Source organism: Schistocerca piceifrons, chromosome 9 (genome assembly GCF_021461385.2).
Source record: "Schistocerca piceifrons isolate TAMUIC-IGC-003096 chromosome 9, iqSchPice1.1, whole genome shotgun sequence".
In the NCBI taxonomy this organism is placed as follows: domain Eukaryota; kingdom Metazoa; phylum Arthropoda; class Insecta; order Orthoptera; family Acrididae; genus Schistocerca; species Schistocerca piceifrons.
This window is the reverse complement of record NC_060146.1, coordinates 131,986,912-132,005,148: the sequence shown is the minus strand read 5'-3', so window position 1 is coordinate 132,005,148 and position 18,237 is coordinate 131,986,912. Positions and strand designations below refer to the sequence as shown.

The 18,237-nt window shown below is 39.3% G+C and overlaps 1 protein-coding gene across 1 annotated transcript in view; it reads right to left on the bottom strand.

The window, feature by feature from the left end:
• The window catches only part of LOC124717039 (zinc finger protein 490-like), a 72,646-nt gene that overhangs the window by 28,993 nt on the left and 25,416 nt on the right, over window positions 1-18,237 (bottom strand). Inside the window, exons 3-6 of the mRNA XM_047243694.1 lie at window positions 10,084-10,152; window positions 9,895-9,972; window positions 9,674-9,742; window positions 3,699-3,867 (exon numbers count right to left, since the gene is read on the bottom strand). Of these exons, the coding sequence (XP_047099650.1) occupies window positions 3,699-3,867; window positions 9,674-9,742; window positions 9,895-9,972; window positions 10,084-10,152 (385 nt within the window). The remainder of the gene's footprint in view (window positions 1-3,698; window positions 3,868-9,673; window positions 9,743-9,894; window positions 9,973-10,083; window positions 10,153-18,237) is intronic.

Sequence of the window (18,237 nt, the reverse complement as noted above, 5' to 3'; positions counted from 1 at the left end):
TGTCTCATAAAATTTCCGGGCCTGCGATGTTAACCAGTTCCGCACGTACCGCTCAGATTACGCCATTTTTGGTCCCCTTAAAAAGGCTCTGAGGGACAAACAACTAAACAATTTGCCTTATTACTATTACACATGTAGTATTGCAGTTAACCTGATTTCTTTGAAATTCCTAATACCAATGAGATGATTATCGCTTTCACATGTGGCCACATGAAACATATTGACAGGTCTGTTTACAAGCAAGAAAATTACAGTTCTCTAGTGAATACTTGTTTTTGTTGCACTGTGAGTCCTTTAGTCCACTGTTTCCACAGGAGTGGAACACAAAGTATCAGTTTGGCAGGCAACATTACTTGTCTGACAATTACTCAACAAAACGAGTGAAATGTTTTGTTACGCTTTTATAAGAAATGAAATCCATTTATAATCATAAGTGTTTATATTTTATGACTTTTGCCACTTAGTAAAGCAAGTAAGAGATTTCCAGTTTATGTTAAGAGAACCTCCTGAGGCAACTAACTGGTTCACTCAACAAGAACCAATTTTATAGGTATAATTATAATTGTCATCAGAAACGTACTCCCCCCATGACACTTTACCAGAAAAAGCTGCAACCCTAACACACACAATACAGCCTATTGCAGATCCTAAGTAAGTTATGAAACTGATAATGATCCTGTTAAAAAGTGCTGTTTACAGTGGTATCAAGCTTGAGTAATGTCTGTATAAAGAGTTTAGGATGTACATTGCTGTCCATATATGATTGTTTCGGGGGGGGTGGGGGGGGGGGTGGGGGGGGGGGTGGCAGGGCATTGCTGTTAGCATATTTTCACTCAGCTATAAATGAAACCTCTGCGGCAAGTCACTTTAAATAAATAAAGTGTTCGAGCATGCGTAGTTAATAGTGTCTATTCACCAGAAGTGAGCAGCAAGATGATTGTGTAAAGCAGATAACCACATACTGTGCACAATATCCTTTTTTAAGGCTCTTGGAATTCTTACTCCCCAACACCAGTATTCCTTTATGGTTTGTCTTGCTGACAACAATTTCTACTAATTCAAAAGAAAACCATACTTAAATTAGTCACTCTTCTTATTACTTGAAGATCTAGATTCAATAATTAAAATGTTCTGATGGCTAATTGGTAGGTACGAATTGTGTTGTAAAGCTGTAAGTTAAATAGTAATGCACTGCAAGACTCAGTTTTTGCAGAAATAAGTAACTTTTTTTGTTTGAAAAATTCAAGTGTAATCAAGTTAGTATTAAACTACCAGTGGAAGGCAAAGAGCAAGTATTTAGTGTAACTGTGGATGCAGCAGCGTTTTTCAAAATAGTAGCTTCCTTTTTACTTAAATTAATTAGCTGCTGTAGTTATGAATATAACTATGCAGTATAGGGGTAGGTATACTAATGTTAATACAGACTGTCTACAATCTGCTTCTTGTTACTGTAGATACTGATTCATTCCAAATCCCTGAAGGTTCTCTATCTATAGTGTAATTTCGTTACAGGTATTAGCAGCATAATTAATGACCTTCATATATGAAGAGAATTTTTCTTTTGAGTCTACACAATTCACAAACAGATGAAAATCTAAACTGTGAAAGGAAACTATTTCAAAATCCGCGCAGAGGTATTTCCATGTGTTGAAAGTTCGGATGGATACTGATCCTTGGATGTAAAACTTGATGAATAACTAATATTTTGAGACGACATATTGTTAATATCTAGCTCAATACACAAGTATAATCAACATTTTGTTATACATTACACTTCCTATCTTCCTATCGTTAACATATCTGCATTGTATTAAGCAAAAGTCAGAAAATATATGCACTTATTTTGTGTAAAACCTGATATTACGCACATAAACGAATTTCCTTTCTTACTAAAGCATACTAAAACATTTCGTTCATATTCTTGTGGAATCGTTAGAAAACTAATGCTGTGTGTGAAACTGTTATTTTGTCTTCCACTCCTGTGGAAGTGGTGAACTACAGGAATTCACAGTGAGGAAGGGGTGGGGGGGCTGGGGGGTGGGGGGGGGGGGGTGAGGGGGAATGAGAGAGAGAGAGAGAGAGAGAGAGAGAGAGAGAGAGAGAGAGAGAGAGAGAGAGAGAGAGAGAGAGAGAATGTATTCACTGAAGAACAGTGAATCTGTCACTTGTTAAAAAGAATAGTCAATATGTTTCGACTTGACTGCATGTATAATCGATAACCACTACTTCATTATCAGGGATTTTGGAGAAACTAGGTTAACTGCACTACTGCATGTGTAACAGTAGTAATATAGTTTATTAGATTGTCAAAACCAATGCTTGATTTCAGCTATAAATGGGGAAAACTGTAACTGTCAGCTCCACTTCACACAATGCATAATGACAGGAACTTGGCTTTCTGCCCCATGTCACGTGACTTAAATGTTGGTTTCAAGCCTTAACATGGGAGAGATATGAAACTGCATGGTATATGTTATATATGGTCTATGGTTGTAAGGGAGGCTGGTAAAATGCCTTGGTGGGCAAGCAAATTCTGAGGCAGAATAATAGCTGCCATTTGCATTTCCCTTTAAATGTACAATTTCATTAATTTCATTGTGCTATTACGGTAGCTGTATTTGTAAGTTGATCTGAAACATAAAACAAGCTAATCCAGAATTGCTAACTCTTTCTCCCATCATACAGCAATCCACTGAGTGCTTATTGAATATGGTTTATTTAATGTTCTCTTCCGAATAACATAATTGTCTGAGGCAATCACGTGGCTTAACTCTTGTGATGACACAGAATCTATGCCATTACTGCCACTTGTTCACAAAATGTGTGTGGGAGAAGTATCCTTTGTACCTTGATGTAAGAGAATTGATTCGGCATTTGTAAAGTGACATCATGTCTTCTTTGGATGGTGAAGGTGTACTCATTTTAATACAATTACTGCTAATCACATAAAGTCTAAAAAATGTTGTTGGTTATTCCTTAATGGCATGACAATGTGAAATAACATGGTGTTGTATGGTTGATTTTAGCTCATACATTGCAGTAAGTAAATTGTAAGTAAGATATCAAAATTTTATTTAGAACTGAGAGCAGGAAGATATATCATTACATTATTGAGTTATTGATTTTTACTTCCATTGGGCGGCTGCACACAATCTGCCTATTTCCATCCCTGCACATCGGGAATTATATGGTCACAACAATTATCATATTTCATAAATGGTTCAAGATATCAGAACAAGGTTTTCTGCAAATAATACCACACAAAGAGGCACATATGTTTTATGATAAATTCTCACAACTTTTTTAATCACTGAGATGTGGAAGTAATGCACCCGCAACAGTGAGATGTCAGTGGCTCAGGACACATACAGACTTCAACAGCACTGTAGGAAAACCTAAGCGGCATGCATATGTGTGTGAACAGTGCCTGGGGAATGGTGGAGCAGGGTGTGTATACACATCCACAGCAGTGAAAGGTTTAAGCATCAAGGACAATGCAATGATGATTGAATAAAATACATCAAACAGAAATGCACTGGTAGCCTCCCTCACCCCCTTTCTCTTAGCACATTTCAATGTTATTATTATAACATGTGCGTGATCCACAGAAACAGCACTCCAAAAAATATTTTAACTCTTTAATGATATATTAAAATACAACTAGCTAAATACTGCCTATTTGTCAGTTTTATTATTACCAGTTTTAGGTTTAACATCCATTGTTGTTTCCTCAACATTATCATCAGACGCCAAGTCAATGACTTCAATATCATCACCACAGCTCTCCTTCTGATTACTTTGAGCAGCTAACCTATTTTCTCCATTAGGAAATTTGTCCTGCAAATTCTCTAGTGTCCACTGGTCCTCCTGTAATAACAAGGAAGAGCATAAATCTGGCGTGAGTAAAGTAGTGGGAACGGATTAGGCATATTTATCAAACTGTTCATTATACACATAAATGAGTTGGTAGATAACATAGGAAGCTTCTCGAGGTTACTCACAGATGATGCTGTTACATACAGGGAAGCAGCAATGCCAGATAACTGTACCAAAATTCAGGAGGACATGCTGAGGATCCTTGATGATGGACGTGATAGCTGACACTCAATGTAAATAAATGCAATACTGTGCAGAAATATACAGAGGGGGGCCATTATTATTTGATTGCACTATTAACCATAAAGTGCTGGAAACATAATCTATCATAAAACGCATGTATCCGCATATCTGCTGAGTGGGGCAGCAATTCACAGCAGCAACTCGCAGCAGCATTTGCAGCTGTGCCTCACGCAGTTGATACCGTGTTGTAGCCCGTGGCTTTCACAGTCAAACTTGCGGCACACTGATATGAATCACAGAGGTCTATCATCCTACAGCACAAAGAGTTCAGAGTGCTCCACTTGTGCAGTTGAGACGGTAGTTCTGCTGTTCACGCATGACAAAAATGAAAATCAAGATATGGTTCTGTCCTGACACAGCTCTATAAAACAAGGTGTGTTACACAATCCAAAGGACAGAGACAACCACAACAAAAATAAGCTTGAGGATGCATAGATGGACATACCCCTTTCCTCTCTGACGGAAAAAAATTTTAAAGCTTTATCCAAAATGTGCCAATTTCCATATATTATGATCTGTACATCATACAAAAAAATTTTCATGGTGATAGTTTGTTCAAAAAGTCAAAATACAAATACACCTAAAATCCAACTAGCACTTCACACATTTGTTTAGACACATTACATACACTAAATGAAACATTATCACTCTAAAATAATCCAGGAATTGCCTCAAACTAATGAAATGTAAGATAATATATTGGTTTATCTTTGGTACCCATGACTTCGTCTTTTCATTGAAGTTTGAAATGATCTGTTGCACTCTGGTGGTCACAATATGAAGGAAAACAGCTGCCAAACAAAAGCCAGGAACTCGCATGACCATTGCAGTCTGGAGTGATGCAAAAAAGTGATGTAGTTGAGCTGCAGCAAATTTATAACAAAACCTGCACAATAGTGCAGGCCAGGGTGGAAAAGGATAAGCAACTAAATGAAGATGCCAATTCAGGAACTAAAAAAGAAAATATTTTTTACTAGCTTCTTCGAGAAGAGAGAAGAACCTCTCCCTCAGATTACTGCTTCCCCTCCCCCCACCCCCCTCCCCCTATCACCACGTTTAATTGTTCAAAATCATGTAAGGACAACTGAGTAAACTTTATCACTTCGAAATTTGTATCTTGCATAAGTCTGTTTTCATTCTGTATTCTTTGGCAATAGAATTCTCTCATCCACCAATGCAATTTCCATTTTGGTTTCCTATTGGTTTTGATGTTATACATCAGTATGTAGGCAGCTGATACATGTTTGGTATTGAGAGTGTTCTTGCATGCAATGAACAACTAGCAATCAGCAGTGGGCACCCGCCACATTTCAACAAAGTGAGGCTGTCAGTCATGAGCATGTACAGGTTTGCTGCATACAAACTGCTACACGTGGCAGACACACTCGGTCAGTACACGGATTAGTAGCCATTTAGAGCAATGCCACCAGGCTTGGTCAGTACATGGATTAGGACTTACCATCTAGAGCAACCTAAAGTGCAAAAACTAATACAGGAAAAGTAGCTGCCAGGCCAAGACTCAATGAAAGAAGCTGCAGACACTGCAATTCATTTATGAAAAAAAGGCTTACAAAACACTAGCTCTACATCTGGATATCTACTCTGAAAAACAAAGTAAAGTGCACGGAACAGGTTACTTACCACGAAACAATATGTTGGGGTTTCATCCTGTTCCAACTGTGTACAGAGCATAGAAGAATGCCTGCTAAAATGCCTCTGGGCATGTCCTAATTAGTCTAATCTTGTCCTCACAATCCTCACAGTAGTGATATGTAGGCGAGTGAAGAATATATCTAGATTCTTCATTTAATACCAGTTTTTTAAATTCTGCAAATAGGCTTCTGCAGGATAATTTTCTTCCATCTCCAAGAGTACACCAATTTAGATTTTTCAACATTTCAATAATGCTTGCCCGTGAGTCAAACAAACCCGTGATTATTCGTGCTCCCTTCTTTGTAAACCTTCTGTATTCCCTGTACTTTTTAGGACGGGTCCCACACACTCTAGCAGTATTCTAAGATGGGACAAACAAGGGATCTGTACACAAATGTCCTTGTAGACTGACTGCATCTTCCCAACATCCTGTCAATGAACCAAAGCCTGCCACCTTCCTGTAACTGGGCCTAGGTGAAAATTCCATTTAATATATCTACAAATTGTTAAGCACAGGTATTTGTACAAGTTGACTGATTATAATTGTGAATTATTCATATTGTAGTCACAGGATATTAAGTATTTTCGTTTTGTGTAGTACATAATTTTACGTTTCTGCAAATTTAAAGCAAGCTGACAATCTTCACACCACTGCACGGTGTTATCAAAGATCTGACTGAATATTTCAGCACCTTTTTCCAGACAATACTTTATTACTGCAGTATCAACGGTGTCTTTGCGACCTCACATGATACACGGCTCACATCTCTGTGGAAGAAGATAAATTTAAATAGGCCACCATTGTACTACCACGAGCAAAGCTCTCTCCAGGGCTAGCTAGCTGCCTTCCTATGTAGTGGGCTATGAACGTCATCAGAGCACACCGTCTACATCTACATCTACATCCATACTCCGCAAGCCACCTGGCAGTGTGTGGCGGAGGGTACCTTGAGTACTTCTATCGGTTCTCCCTTCTGTTCTTTGCTTCTACTCACTCCAAGGAAGTGTATCTGTCCGTGTGTCATTTTAAGATGCCGCACTCAGAGCTCCACCCAATTTTGGAAGAGTGGCAATGAGATAACTACTATGTACCAAGTATGACACTCCTAATATTGTAACAGCTAGCAAGTAACAGTATACTGAAACAGCCAGCAAGTGATCAACTTTACTGTACCAGAACCAGTGTGGAACAAATACAACCAAGGATATCAAAATTACATATATTTTCAACTGCCTTGTACATGTGTAAATAAATATGCTTGTGTTTTATCCACTTAATAAATGTTTGGACTAATTTAGATGAACACACCACCTCATATGAACTACTGATACAACAGCATCAAAGCAGTTTGACCGATATTTGAATATTCCTCCTCAGTTTGTGTCCTTACCAGGGAGGTTTAACAGGTATGATAATGAAGATTAGAAAACAAGTGGGAAATTTCAGCATAAGATCATTTACTAAGTGTGAGAGCAACACAGAGATGCTCAACAAACTCCAGTGCGGACCTTACAAGAGAGGTGTTGTGCAACATGAAAAGGTTTACTGTCAAAATTCTGAGAGTATCCATTCCCAGAAGAGTCGAGAGATCAGTGCTCATACAAAGGCTTACTGACTGTTGTCCTCTCCAAACACCAGTCGTGAATAAAATATGAAAAGGGGTGGGGGTACTAGATGCCAATAATGGTAAAAAAAGTATATTCCACCACACACCTTAACATGGTTTGCTGTACTAACATTGATACTATGTACTAACATTGATACTGTGTTTCAGGTTGTATTCTTCTTTTATTTAACCTATAGGCAAACAATCAACCAACACCAGTCCATACTACCTATTTCTTTGTGTGCAAATGATCTGGCTATTACCACACAAAGAAACATCTTTGAAGTAGAATGGAACTAGAAAACTCATTAACATCTCGTCTGAATATTATCAATAACACTTTGCTTCTCCATGGCAGAATATGCATGCACCATATGGTCCAGATTCGCACATGCCATAAAGGTCGATACAAGTTTAATAAGACATACATAGGCTAACAACAGCATGCGTGAAACTCAAACCTCTTTGGGATCAACAAAAACAATCAGTTTTTGAAAATATATTTGGATTGATAAAAAAATCTAGTCATCATGCGGTGGCAGGAGAAAACACACATAGAAGTTAAGGAAATGTGCAAGCTTTCAGGGCTAGTGGACGATTTGAATAGGAAGGAAGAGAGATGAAGGAAAAGTACTGGCAAGGTTAGGAAATGGGAAAGTTATGAAAAAGTCGCCCAGATCAGTGGTGATTTGCTGGGTGAGATGGGAAGGACAGACTGATTGTTGGCGACTGCACCAAGAGATTTCAAAATCTGAGAGCTTACAGGTGGAAGACAGGATATTAAGCAATACAGAAATTACTGAATTCGAAGTTTAAGCTCTCAGGTTTTCAAATCTTGCCCAGTGCAGTCCCCAACAATAAGACTTTCCTTCTCGTTCTATCCGGTAAGTCTCCCCTTACCCACAGATCTGTGCACCTTTTCCACCACTCCCCTGTTCCAGTGAAACATCCAGTGCTGGCACGTCAGCCTGGAACATTACAGTAGAGAGGGCTTTGAGACGACGTCACCCAACAGTACACTGATGGGGCCCCTCTCTAGGATGACACTGAGACAGGAGCAACCTCTACACGAAGAGAAGGTAAGCGCTGCTATGCCTGGCCAAGGCCCGAGTTGAAAACGAGCTGTCCTCCGAACGCTACAGCAGTGACTTATGAACTGTATTGATTTGCTTGCATTGGATTTGTATATACCAAAGAACATTGATTAATTGCATATTGCCACTTGCTTGCGACACACCTTTGTGGATACACAAAGTTAAGTATTGTCATTTATCTTACTGTAATAAACTTTATTAATTTTTGCTTTAACTGTTGTCTAGCGATCCGAGAAAGCAACTTCCCTAGGCACCCTATATCAGATGAGTAGGCAGAACACAACAGTCCCCACTTCCTAAAATTTGTCAATTCTTTTCCTTCATTCCTCTTCTTTCCCTTTCAACTTTTCTGCCAGAAGAAAGAGCTACTGACTCTGAAAGCTTGCACAAGTTTGCACACTTCCTTAACTTTTATGTGTGTTTTCTCATGCCACCACTTGGTGAGTATATTTTTTTATCTAACCAATTGAATTGTGCAGCTTGGGAAGCTATGTAAGCAACCAGATTCTCTGATTCTGAATTGAGAAGAACTGCACATGAGCATACAGAATAATTTAAACAGACTTTCAATGACTGCCACCGCACACACAGTGCTACGTGCAGACTTGGCAGGCTTAAATCCCACAAGAGATCCCTTATAGTACTGACCTAAAGAAACCCGCAAAGGATTATCCAGGCTCACAAAAAGATGTCCAGTGACAATATATCAAGTTGAAAGATTTGGAGAATGCTGAATCACATCAGAATGAGTGTAGCACCACTCAAAACAAATCTAATTAAAAGGAGCCTTAAAGATGAAGCAGACAACAAACATGCCTGTGGTCAAGTCCAGGACATGGAACATCATCTGCAATGTCCCAGTTGTCTAAAAGATGTGCCCTTGACAACCCATGGCTTGACAAGAAAGAAGCACTGGCTATGTCCTGATATTTGGCTGAAAAACTTCAGAGGAAATTTTCTGGACACAAAAAAATTAAATAAGTTGGATCCAATCTTGTCAAACAATTTGATCCACTTCCAAAATTACTACTACTACTACTACTACTACTACTACTACTACACATACAGTTTTTTTCTCACTGACTTTGATCACATAAATCCCACAACATTGTTTTCAGGCAGCTACAAATCTGAGGGACATATGTATCATGTAATTTGAGACAACAAAAATTTAAGGATGCTGAGTTTTCAAAAACTCACTGTAATGCACATCTCTGGTTCGAAATATATACTTGCTTCTTCTCCAGCTAGTTCCCAGCCCTCTGCAATCTGAAAGAGATTGCAATGAAATTAAGCAACAGCCATTTAATACAGTTTTACTAGGAAAATACAGGAAAATAATGCTCTACAAACTCAGAAGCTCAACATGTTACTCTTCTTAAAATGAGTCATTACAAGGAAATGTATTCTAAACACGGTACCTCAATCTCCTCCTTTATCAGGACTGAGTTTTGCCAATCTTGTGAACTGTTGTCTTCTATGCTGCATTCTGTTGTTATCTACAAATACATAAAGAAAATATAATGAGCTCTATGACAGACATGAGCCGAACAATATTATTTATAAAGTAAATTGTCCATAATAGACAATGAAACATGCGTAATACTAACATCGAACGAATTCTCTTGTTTTACATCAGCTTGAGTAAGTGCAAGGGGGTCCTCAATGTATACCATTTCCTGTATCAACAAACAAATAAAAAATAAAATAAAGACAAATCAATTACAATATATTCAATATTAGTAAACAAACCAAGGAAAACAATATTTTTAAGCAAATCAAATCCTTTATCTGAATGAAAGTGAGCAAAATACAAAAATTATTAATACAAAATCACCAACTGCCTGTATTTCAGTTTTTTAATGACCTACATGTATTTCAGGGCAATAGTATTCCACACCGTTCAGGAGCATTTCAGTTAGAATCTTTAGATCTATCCTAATGTAACATGTTCCACATCCTCAGTGATCTCCTTATGTAGTGTCAACTGAGGGAACATTGATTCTATATAGAGGGTGTTTATAAATTACTTACAAAAGAGTAATCTTTAATTTTGAAAAGAGTAAATAACTTGTAGAAATGTTTACAATACAAGGAAAAGGACAGATTGCTACTCGCATGCCGAGTTGCAAACAGGCACAGCAAAAAGATTTTTACACATTTAGTTTTGGCCAAAGCCTTCTTCAGAAAAGAAAACACAAACACATTCACACAAATAAGCACACCTTATGCACACACAAGTGGCATCTCTGGCAGCTTGGACTGGCATTCTGGTCCATTGTGTGTTTGTGTTTACTTTTCTGAAGCAGGCTTTGGCCAAAAGCTAAACATGTAAAAGTCTTTTCATTGTGCCTATCTGCAACTCAATGTATCATCTTTATGATTAGTAGCACTCTATTTCTTTCCTTATATTATTGATATTCCTACCTGGAGTTTCCATTTATATAAATGTTAGATACAGCACTGAATGCAATATACTTCAAAGTTTTATTCCCGCCTAACTGTTAGTTCCCAATGTTCTTGTTAGGTGGCATGCACAAATGCATTATTCCAGCATTCATCATGGAGTTGTATAACAATGCAGAGCATGGCCACCATGATTACCTCATTTAACCATAATGGACTTATGTGTATGGTGTTACATTAAAGACAGAGGGTTTGTTTCTCCACTTCCAGAAAACGAGCTGTGTCAATGGGTAACAACTGCCACCATACATTAAGACTGGCTTCATAGGATTTGGCATCAAATTCATTACAGATAGGACATTTCATGCATTACAAAAGGTAACCACATTACCATTTGTAAATAAAACGTGACGATATACTGCATTCAGTCTACATCAGACATTTCTGTAAGTTATTTACATTTTCACAATCACAGGTTACTTTTGTATAATTAATGTATAAACACCCTGTATATGAACAATCAGACGGATGGGCTGAGCAGCACTCTGAAACTGTTTGCTGATGATGCTGAGTGTATGGAAAAGTGTCATCACTGAGTGATTGTAGGACAACTCAGGATGATTTCCACAGGATTGTTATTTGGTGTGATGAATGGCAGCTTCCTCAAAAATACAGAAAAATGTAAGATAATGGAAATGAGTAAGAAAAACAATCCTGCCGTTTTTTAAAACAGTATTAGTGATGTGCTGCTTGACAGTCACGTTAATTAAATATCCAGGTGTAATGTTGCAAAGTGACAAAAAATGGAGTGAGCATATAAGGTCGGTAATAGAGAAAGTGAATGGTCAACTCTTCAGTTTGTTGGGGAAAATCTACAGAAGTGTAGTTCATTTCCACAGGTGTCTGTGTACAGAAACCTACTGCAAGCCATAGTTGAGTGCTACTCGAGTGTTAGGGAACACTATCAGATTAAATTAAAGGAAGATGTTGAAGCAATCACAGGCGTGCTGCTAAATTTGTTACCAGTAGGTTCAATCAATAAGAAAGTATTTCGGAATTTCTCAATGAACTAACAGGAATCCTTGGAGCGAAGAACACGATCTTTGCGCAAAACACTATTGTGAAAATTTACAGAACTGGCACGATTTCCCACTGATTTCTTTGCTTGTTTATTATTGTTGTAGTTGCCAGTTATTCTGGTATACAATAAACAAATCTAAATACTGAGGGGCTCTCCTACTTTGATCATCTTCATCTTCCTATCTGTGTATCAATTTAGTCCATTATCTTTACATAGTTTATTGTGTGTTCACCTCTATGTGTAAGTCTGTCATGAGTGTATCCATTCTCACCTATTCTCAAATGTCCATCTTTATATCTTCGAAATAAAAATACTAAGAAAAGTTACATAAACCAAAACCTTGAGACTTCCATTGCAATATGGGTATACTAGCAAGATATACTAAAGAATGCATATGTCAATGCTGTAACTTCCATTAATTTACATCACAATAGTAAGGAAATCGTAACTGAAAGAGGAGACGTGAGGAGATTCCTTATCACCAAAACTATTCTCAACATCTCTAGAGAAAGTTTTAGATGCACAAATTGAGAAATGAAGGCATATTCTGTCTTATTGCATTGTATACTAACCACTTTTGTATAATAATTTAGTATGTATACATCACCACATTACTGTAAACACTGAAATCATGATTTTCGGAAATTTATTGCCATTTTCAGATGCAACAAAAATCCACCAACTGTTTCACCATGTTTTACAGCTATATGTATGAACATAATGACAATGATATAAAACACATCAATTGAGCACGCATCTCGCTGTGACATGATAAAAGAGTCTCTTACACAAAGAAATGAAATGGTGCATATTTTATTGACATATGTTATACCATTTTTCAAGAAGTTCACTACATATATAACTACAATCTGTTAAGATGAGGTGACTTACCGAACAAAAGTGCTGGCAGGTCGATAGACACACAAACAAACACAAACACACACACAAAATTCAAGCTTTCGCAACAAACTGTTGCCTCATCAGGAAAGAGGGAAGGAGAGGGGAAGACGAAAGGAAGTGGGTTTTAAGGGAGAGGGTAAGGAGTCATTCCAATCCCGGGAGCGGAAAGACTTACCTTAGGGGGAAAAAAGGACAGGTATACACTCGCACACACGCACATATCCATCCACACATACAGACACAAGCAGACATATATGTCTGCTTGTGTCTGTATGTGTGGATGGATATGTGCGTGTGTGCGAGTGTATACCTGTCCTTTTTTCCCCCTAAGGTAAGTCTTTCCGCTCCCGGGATTGGAATGACTCCTTACCCTCTCCCTTAAAACCCACTTCCTTTCGTCTTCCCCTCTCCTTCCCTCTTTCCTGATGAGGCAACAGTTTGTTGCGAAAGCTTGAATTTTGTGTGTGTGTTTGTGTTTGTTTGTGTGTCTATCGACCTGCCAGCACTTTTGTTCGGTAAGTCACCTCATCTTTGTTTTTATATATAATTTTTCCCACGTGGAATGTTTCCTTCCATTATATTAACTACAATCTGTATATCATGAAGAATCCGTTTGTAGATTATGATCATATCTGAATAAGGCAATATAATGCTGAACCAGTAATGTGACTATTGGTTGTAATTAGGCAATCCTAAAGTAATTAACAATTATATGAACTAATCATATGAACATTTGTACGGCCACATGTTTCCATTTGACAATATATCAAATCTTAATCAACCACTTCAACTTTGCTATTGGCACTGTACTGTTTGCCTCTTGCATAGATAGACTTCAAAAATAAACCCAAAAAGTAGAAGCTGTACCACATCCAGGGAATGGGCATGGTGCAGGAATCCAGCATCATCACTCTAAGTGAGGTTTTAGTGCAGGTAGCTTGCCATACCCTTCCCCTGGCCTGATATGAAGCGCCAAGTGTGTATTGTGTCTTGCAGATGATGGAAAGGAAGAAAGATTGGGTTTAATGTACCGTCGACATCGAGATCATTAGAGACTGAGAGCAAGCTCAGATTGTGCCAAGAATGGGGAAGAAAATTGGCCACCCCCTTTCAAAGGAACCATCCCAGCATCTGCCTGGAGCGATTTAGGGAAACTGCGGAAAACCTAGATCTGGATGGCCGGATGCGGCTTTGAACCGTCGTCCTCTTGTGGATGACTGTGATGAGGCTTGTATAGTGTAGTGTTGGGTTTGTGTTGTTGTGAATGAAGGGAAGGGAGAGGGTGAAACCCAGTGCCCAGACCTATCCTACTCCTCTTGGTTAGCCCAGAGGGAGCTGCCAAACTAAACATACCTGTGTAGCAGATAGATCACCATCAACAGTGTCACATTCCCCCATCTCATGAGAAATGATGGAGAGGATTGGAATTTAATCCAGACATCCGCACAAAGTCTGGTGATTAGGAACTTTACGCCATCATCCCTCCTCCTCTTGCCGGACAAATACTGGTAGTGAAAATTTTCCACCATCAGGATCCAAACCGGTTTACCTCAGAGTCGAGCGTCACTGCAAAGATGTGCATCAGTGACCTCAGCTATGGTGGTGGGACAACAAATAGAAGTACTTAATAGAACAAGCCTGTAAGTAGGCCTGAAATTCAACTTAAATAAGAATGAACACATCGAAAAAATAGTAATACAAATTCACAGCCAAGTCATAGGTCCAGCTGATATGTTTTTGTGTTTAGGACAGCTGAAAGCGCCTGTGTGGGCATGACAAGGTGGGCATGGTTGCACTTACTGCAAACACAGCTTGTAGACATAACACTCCAGAAGAATGGCGTGTGTACCTACATCTGTTTCTGTAACTTCAGTATATGGATTATTGACACAAACGACTTCTTTGTTATTCTACAGAGGTTAGAACTGTGGTACAGATTCTCTTAACAGCAATGAAAGTGCTGTCAGAGTATGAGTCCAAAAATATCCTTACTTGATATCAAGATCAAGAACATAAAAAGCTGAGCCCACAAATAAACAACGCTTACTCTCTGAACACTGATAAGCATATGCATGATTAGGTTGCTATCCTCTGTGATTCCAACCTTCCACTTCAATTACTGAAATATGTTTACAGTGCACAATCCTGTGGCTTATGACATCAAGAACTTGATGTTAGAACTCACAACTAGGAAACATGTACAGAGTAAAAGCTCATTATGTCATTCCTGGAAATGAAACGACAGGCAAGATCGATAAAGCAGCCGTCTAGGATGGAGAGAGGGAATGTGCAGGAGTACCAGCCGCAAATCTTTTAAACATCATCAATATAGTAAAAACAGAGAAGTGGACACAGAATAGCAAGAATCATACAAACACAATACATACAGATTGTTCCAGGATTACTGTGGTACTGCTGACTAAATTCTGAAAAGAGACACATCAGTGCTCCACTAGAACACTAGAACAAATCTCATGCCCAACCACAGTTGCTACAGGAAACACCATCACATTGGCTTGGTGGCATCCCCATTACGCAATTGCCTCTCTGAATAGACAGGATACTGCAAGTCAACTTCTGCAACATCTTGTCAACATTGGCTGCCCTCTGTTGGCTTCAATGGCCATGCCTCTATATGTAACAGACTTGTCACCTTATAATGTGATGCAATTGTATTTAACTTTTTTAAGCTGACACTGATAACCATTGTATAATGTTTGTGTGTGTGTGTGTGTGTGTGTGTGTGTGTGTGTGTGTGTGTGTGTGTGTGTGTGTAGGGGAGTGGAGTACCAACTATTATTTTATTTGGGAAGGGGGAGGAGGTGGTCAAACCTATGCACTGTTTTTGTTTAATTAACAACTGTTAATCAAACACGTGTACTAATAGTGTGAGAAGATACTAGGTAGGCAAGGCTATGTTGTTCTATGAAGAAAGTACAGACCCAATTTTATAAGTCCTGCTGCACAGAAAAAATTTCATTCACTTAATTTTGAAAAAGACATCACGTAGTGGGAAATCATTAATTCTGCTTCTCTGAGACCTCTTACAAACAGTAGTTCAGAATTACTGTAGACCACCATAACAATCAGCTGTCGATAACTTTATTGTTGTTGTTGCTACTACTACTGCTACTACTACTACACTATTAGAAACACTGTGTGTTGTCTTATTGGAAGAAAATCATAATTTCTTTGAAAATGAAGAAGGTACTTATTTTGTTTCTTTTTAGACGCAAAAAATTTTATATAGAATTTCTGAATATAGTTTTCCTTCCCACAACATGGTGAACAAACTCTTTCAGGACATCCATATGGTCAAGTTAACCCAGTCCTGCCTTGACGAAGATGAAGGACTCGTAGTTGGGTGGGTCAGAATTAGAACTGTTGATATTTTTAAAAATATCAGGAATCTGATGTATCAATATACTGACAGAAAAAAATTCGACATACCTGACTATAAAAATATCAACTGCACATTGTAAATATACTGCTAGTTTTAGAGCTGTATATTTACGTATTATTATTAGATACTCCATGCATCAACAAGCTAACAGCCTGCCTATCCCCCTTAGAGCAGGAACTGAAAGGAAAACAATGCACATTCACACTTGATGATAATCACTTTGATAACAATGGTAACTGCATTAAGTGATACAACAAAAAGTATCTGATGGGTCCGTCATTTGGTTTTGTCACGCATCGGATTTGTCCACAACAGTTCGTGTTGACTTCCCTGTTTCTTCGTTTCTGAAAATGCCAGTGACCTAGCAGTCATTGTGTCAAAATTGTGTAGTGAACCTAAAACCTGCAGTTTCTGTTGGTAGCGCCGAGTGTCAATTACATCAGCATTTCCCCTGACATGTCTCCACCCACCATAAAAATCAATCTTATCATTTAGAGTTTTGTTCATCATTTTCAGCAGCTGTTTTTGAAGAATGCCGATGTGAAGAAATAGCACACTAGTTGCGTTAAAAATTGTTTTTAATGCAACTGGTGTGTTATTTCTTCATATTGGAAATAATGTTATTCCATTCACCTTGGTAACCCCCCCCCCCCTCCCCGTGGCAATCGGACTTCTACTTTTGTGCCACATATACTTGTTTCACACATTCCATACTGAGAAGTCCCTTCCATACAGCCTAGCCACTCACAGTCGTCGCATCTGCAGTGACGAGCAGTCCCTCTCAAAATATACCAAGGGTTTCAGTGAAGCCTTCATAGATTTTAATTATCCTCCCAGTCTTGTACAAAAACAATCTCCCGTGCCTTATATTTCCAGTCTCCCATCACCTCCCAAAGTCTCACCGTCTGACCACAGAGGAGTATTCCTCTCGTAACTCAGTACTACCCAGGACTGGAGAGTAACTGAATTACATTCCCCGCCAAGGTTTCGACTATCACTTGTCGTGCCCTGAAATGAGGAACGTCCTCCCTACTACCCTTCCCACCCCTCCCACAGTGGTATTCTGCTGTTCACCAAACCTACATAATATACTCGTCCATCCTACACAACTCCTGCTCCCAACCCCTAACCCCATGGCTCATATCCCTATAATATGAGTTAGATACAAGACCTGTCCCATACATCCTCCCACCACCACCTACTCCACTCCAGTCACAAACATCACCTATCCCATCAAAGGTAGGGCTACCTGTGAAACCAGTCATGTGATCTACAAGCTAAGGGGCAACCGCTGTGCTGCAGTCTATGTGGGCATGACAACCAACAAGCTGTCTGTCCGCATGAATGGCCACCGACAACTGTGGTCGGCAAACAAGTGGACCACCCTGTTGCTGAGTATGCTGCCCAACACGACATCTTTCATTTCACTGACTGCTTCACAGCCTGTGCCATATGGATCCTACCCACCAACACCAGCTTTTCTGAATTGTGCAGGTGGGAACTTTCTCTGCGATATATCCTACATTCCCATAATCTTCCTGGCCTCAACCTTCATTAGTCATTGTCCTCACCTATCCAGCCCCTTCCCTGTTCCCATCCCAGCATTACACAGCCCTAAAACCACCATTGCACCCAGTGTTTTTACTTCTCACCTTTTCCCCAACCCCCCCCCCCCCCCCCAAAAAAAAAGCCTCTCCCCTGCCCACCGTCTAACCTTCTGACTGCACACAGCTGCCTTACCCTCCCTCCTCACCTCGTCCCTACGTGCTCCCCAGCAGCACTTCACTGTCCCCCACCCCTACCCCTACTATCCCTCCCCATCCCTGCCTGAGCCGCCTCCTTACCCCCACCCTGTCACCACTTCCATCATGCTCTGGTGCTGCTGCTTGCAGTGTTGCTTCAGTTACCAGAGACTGCAGTCGTGTGTGGGTGAATTGCGTGTGTGTGTGTGTGTGTGTGTGTGTGTGTGTGTGT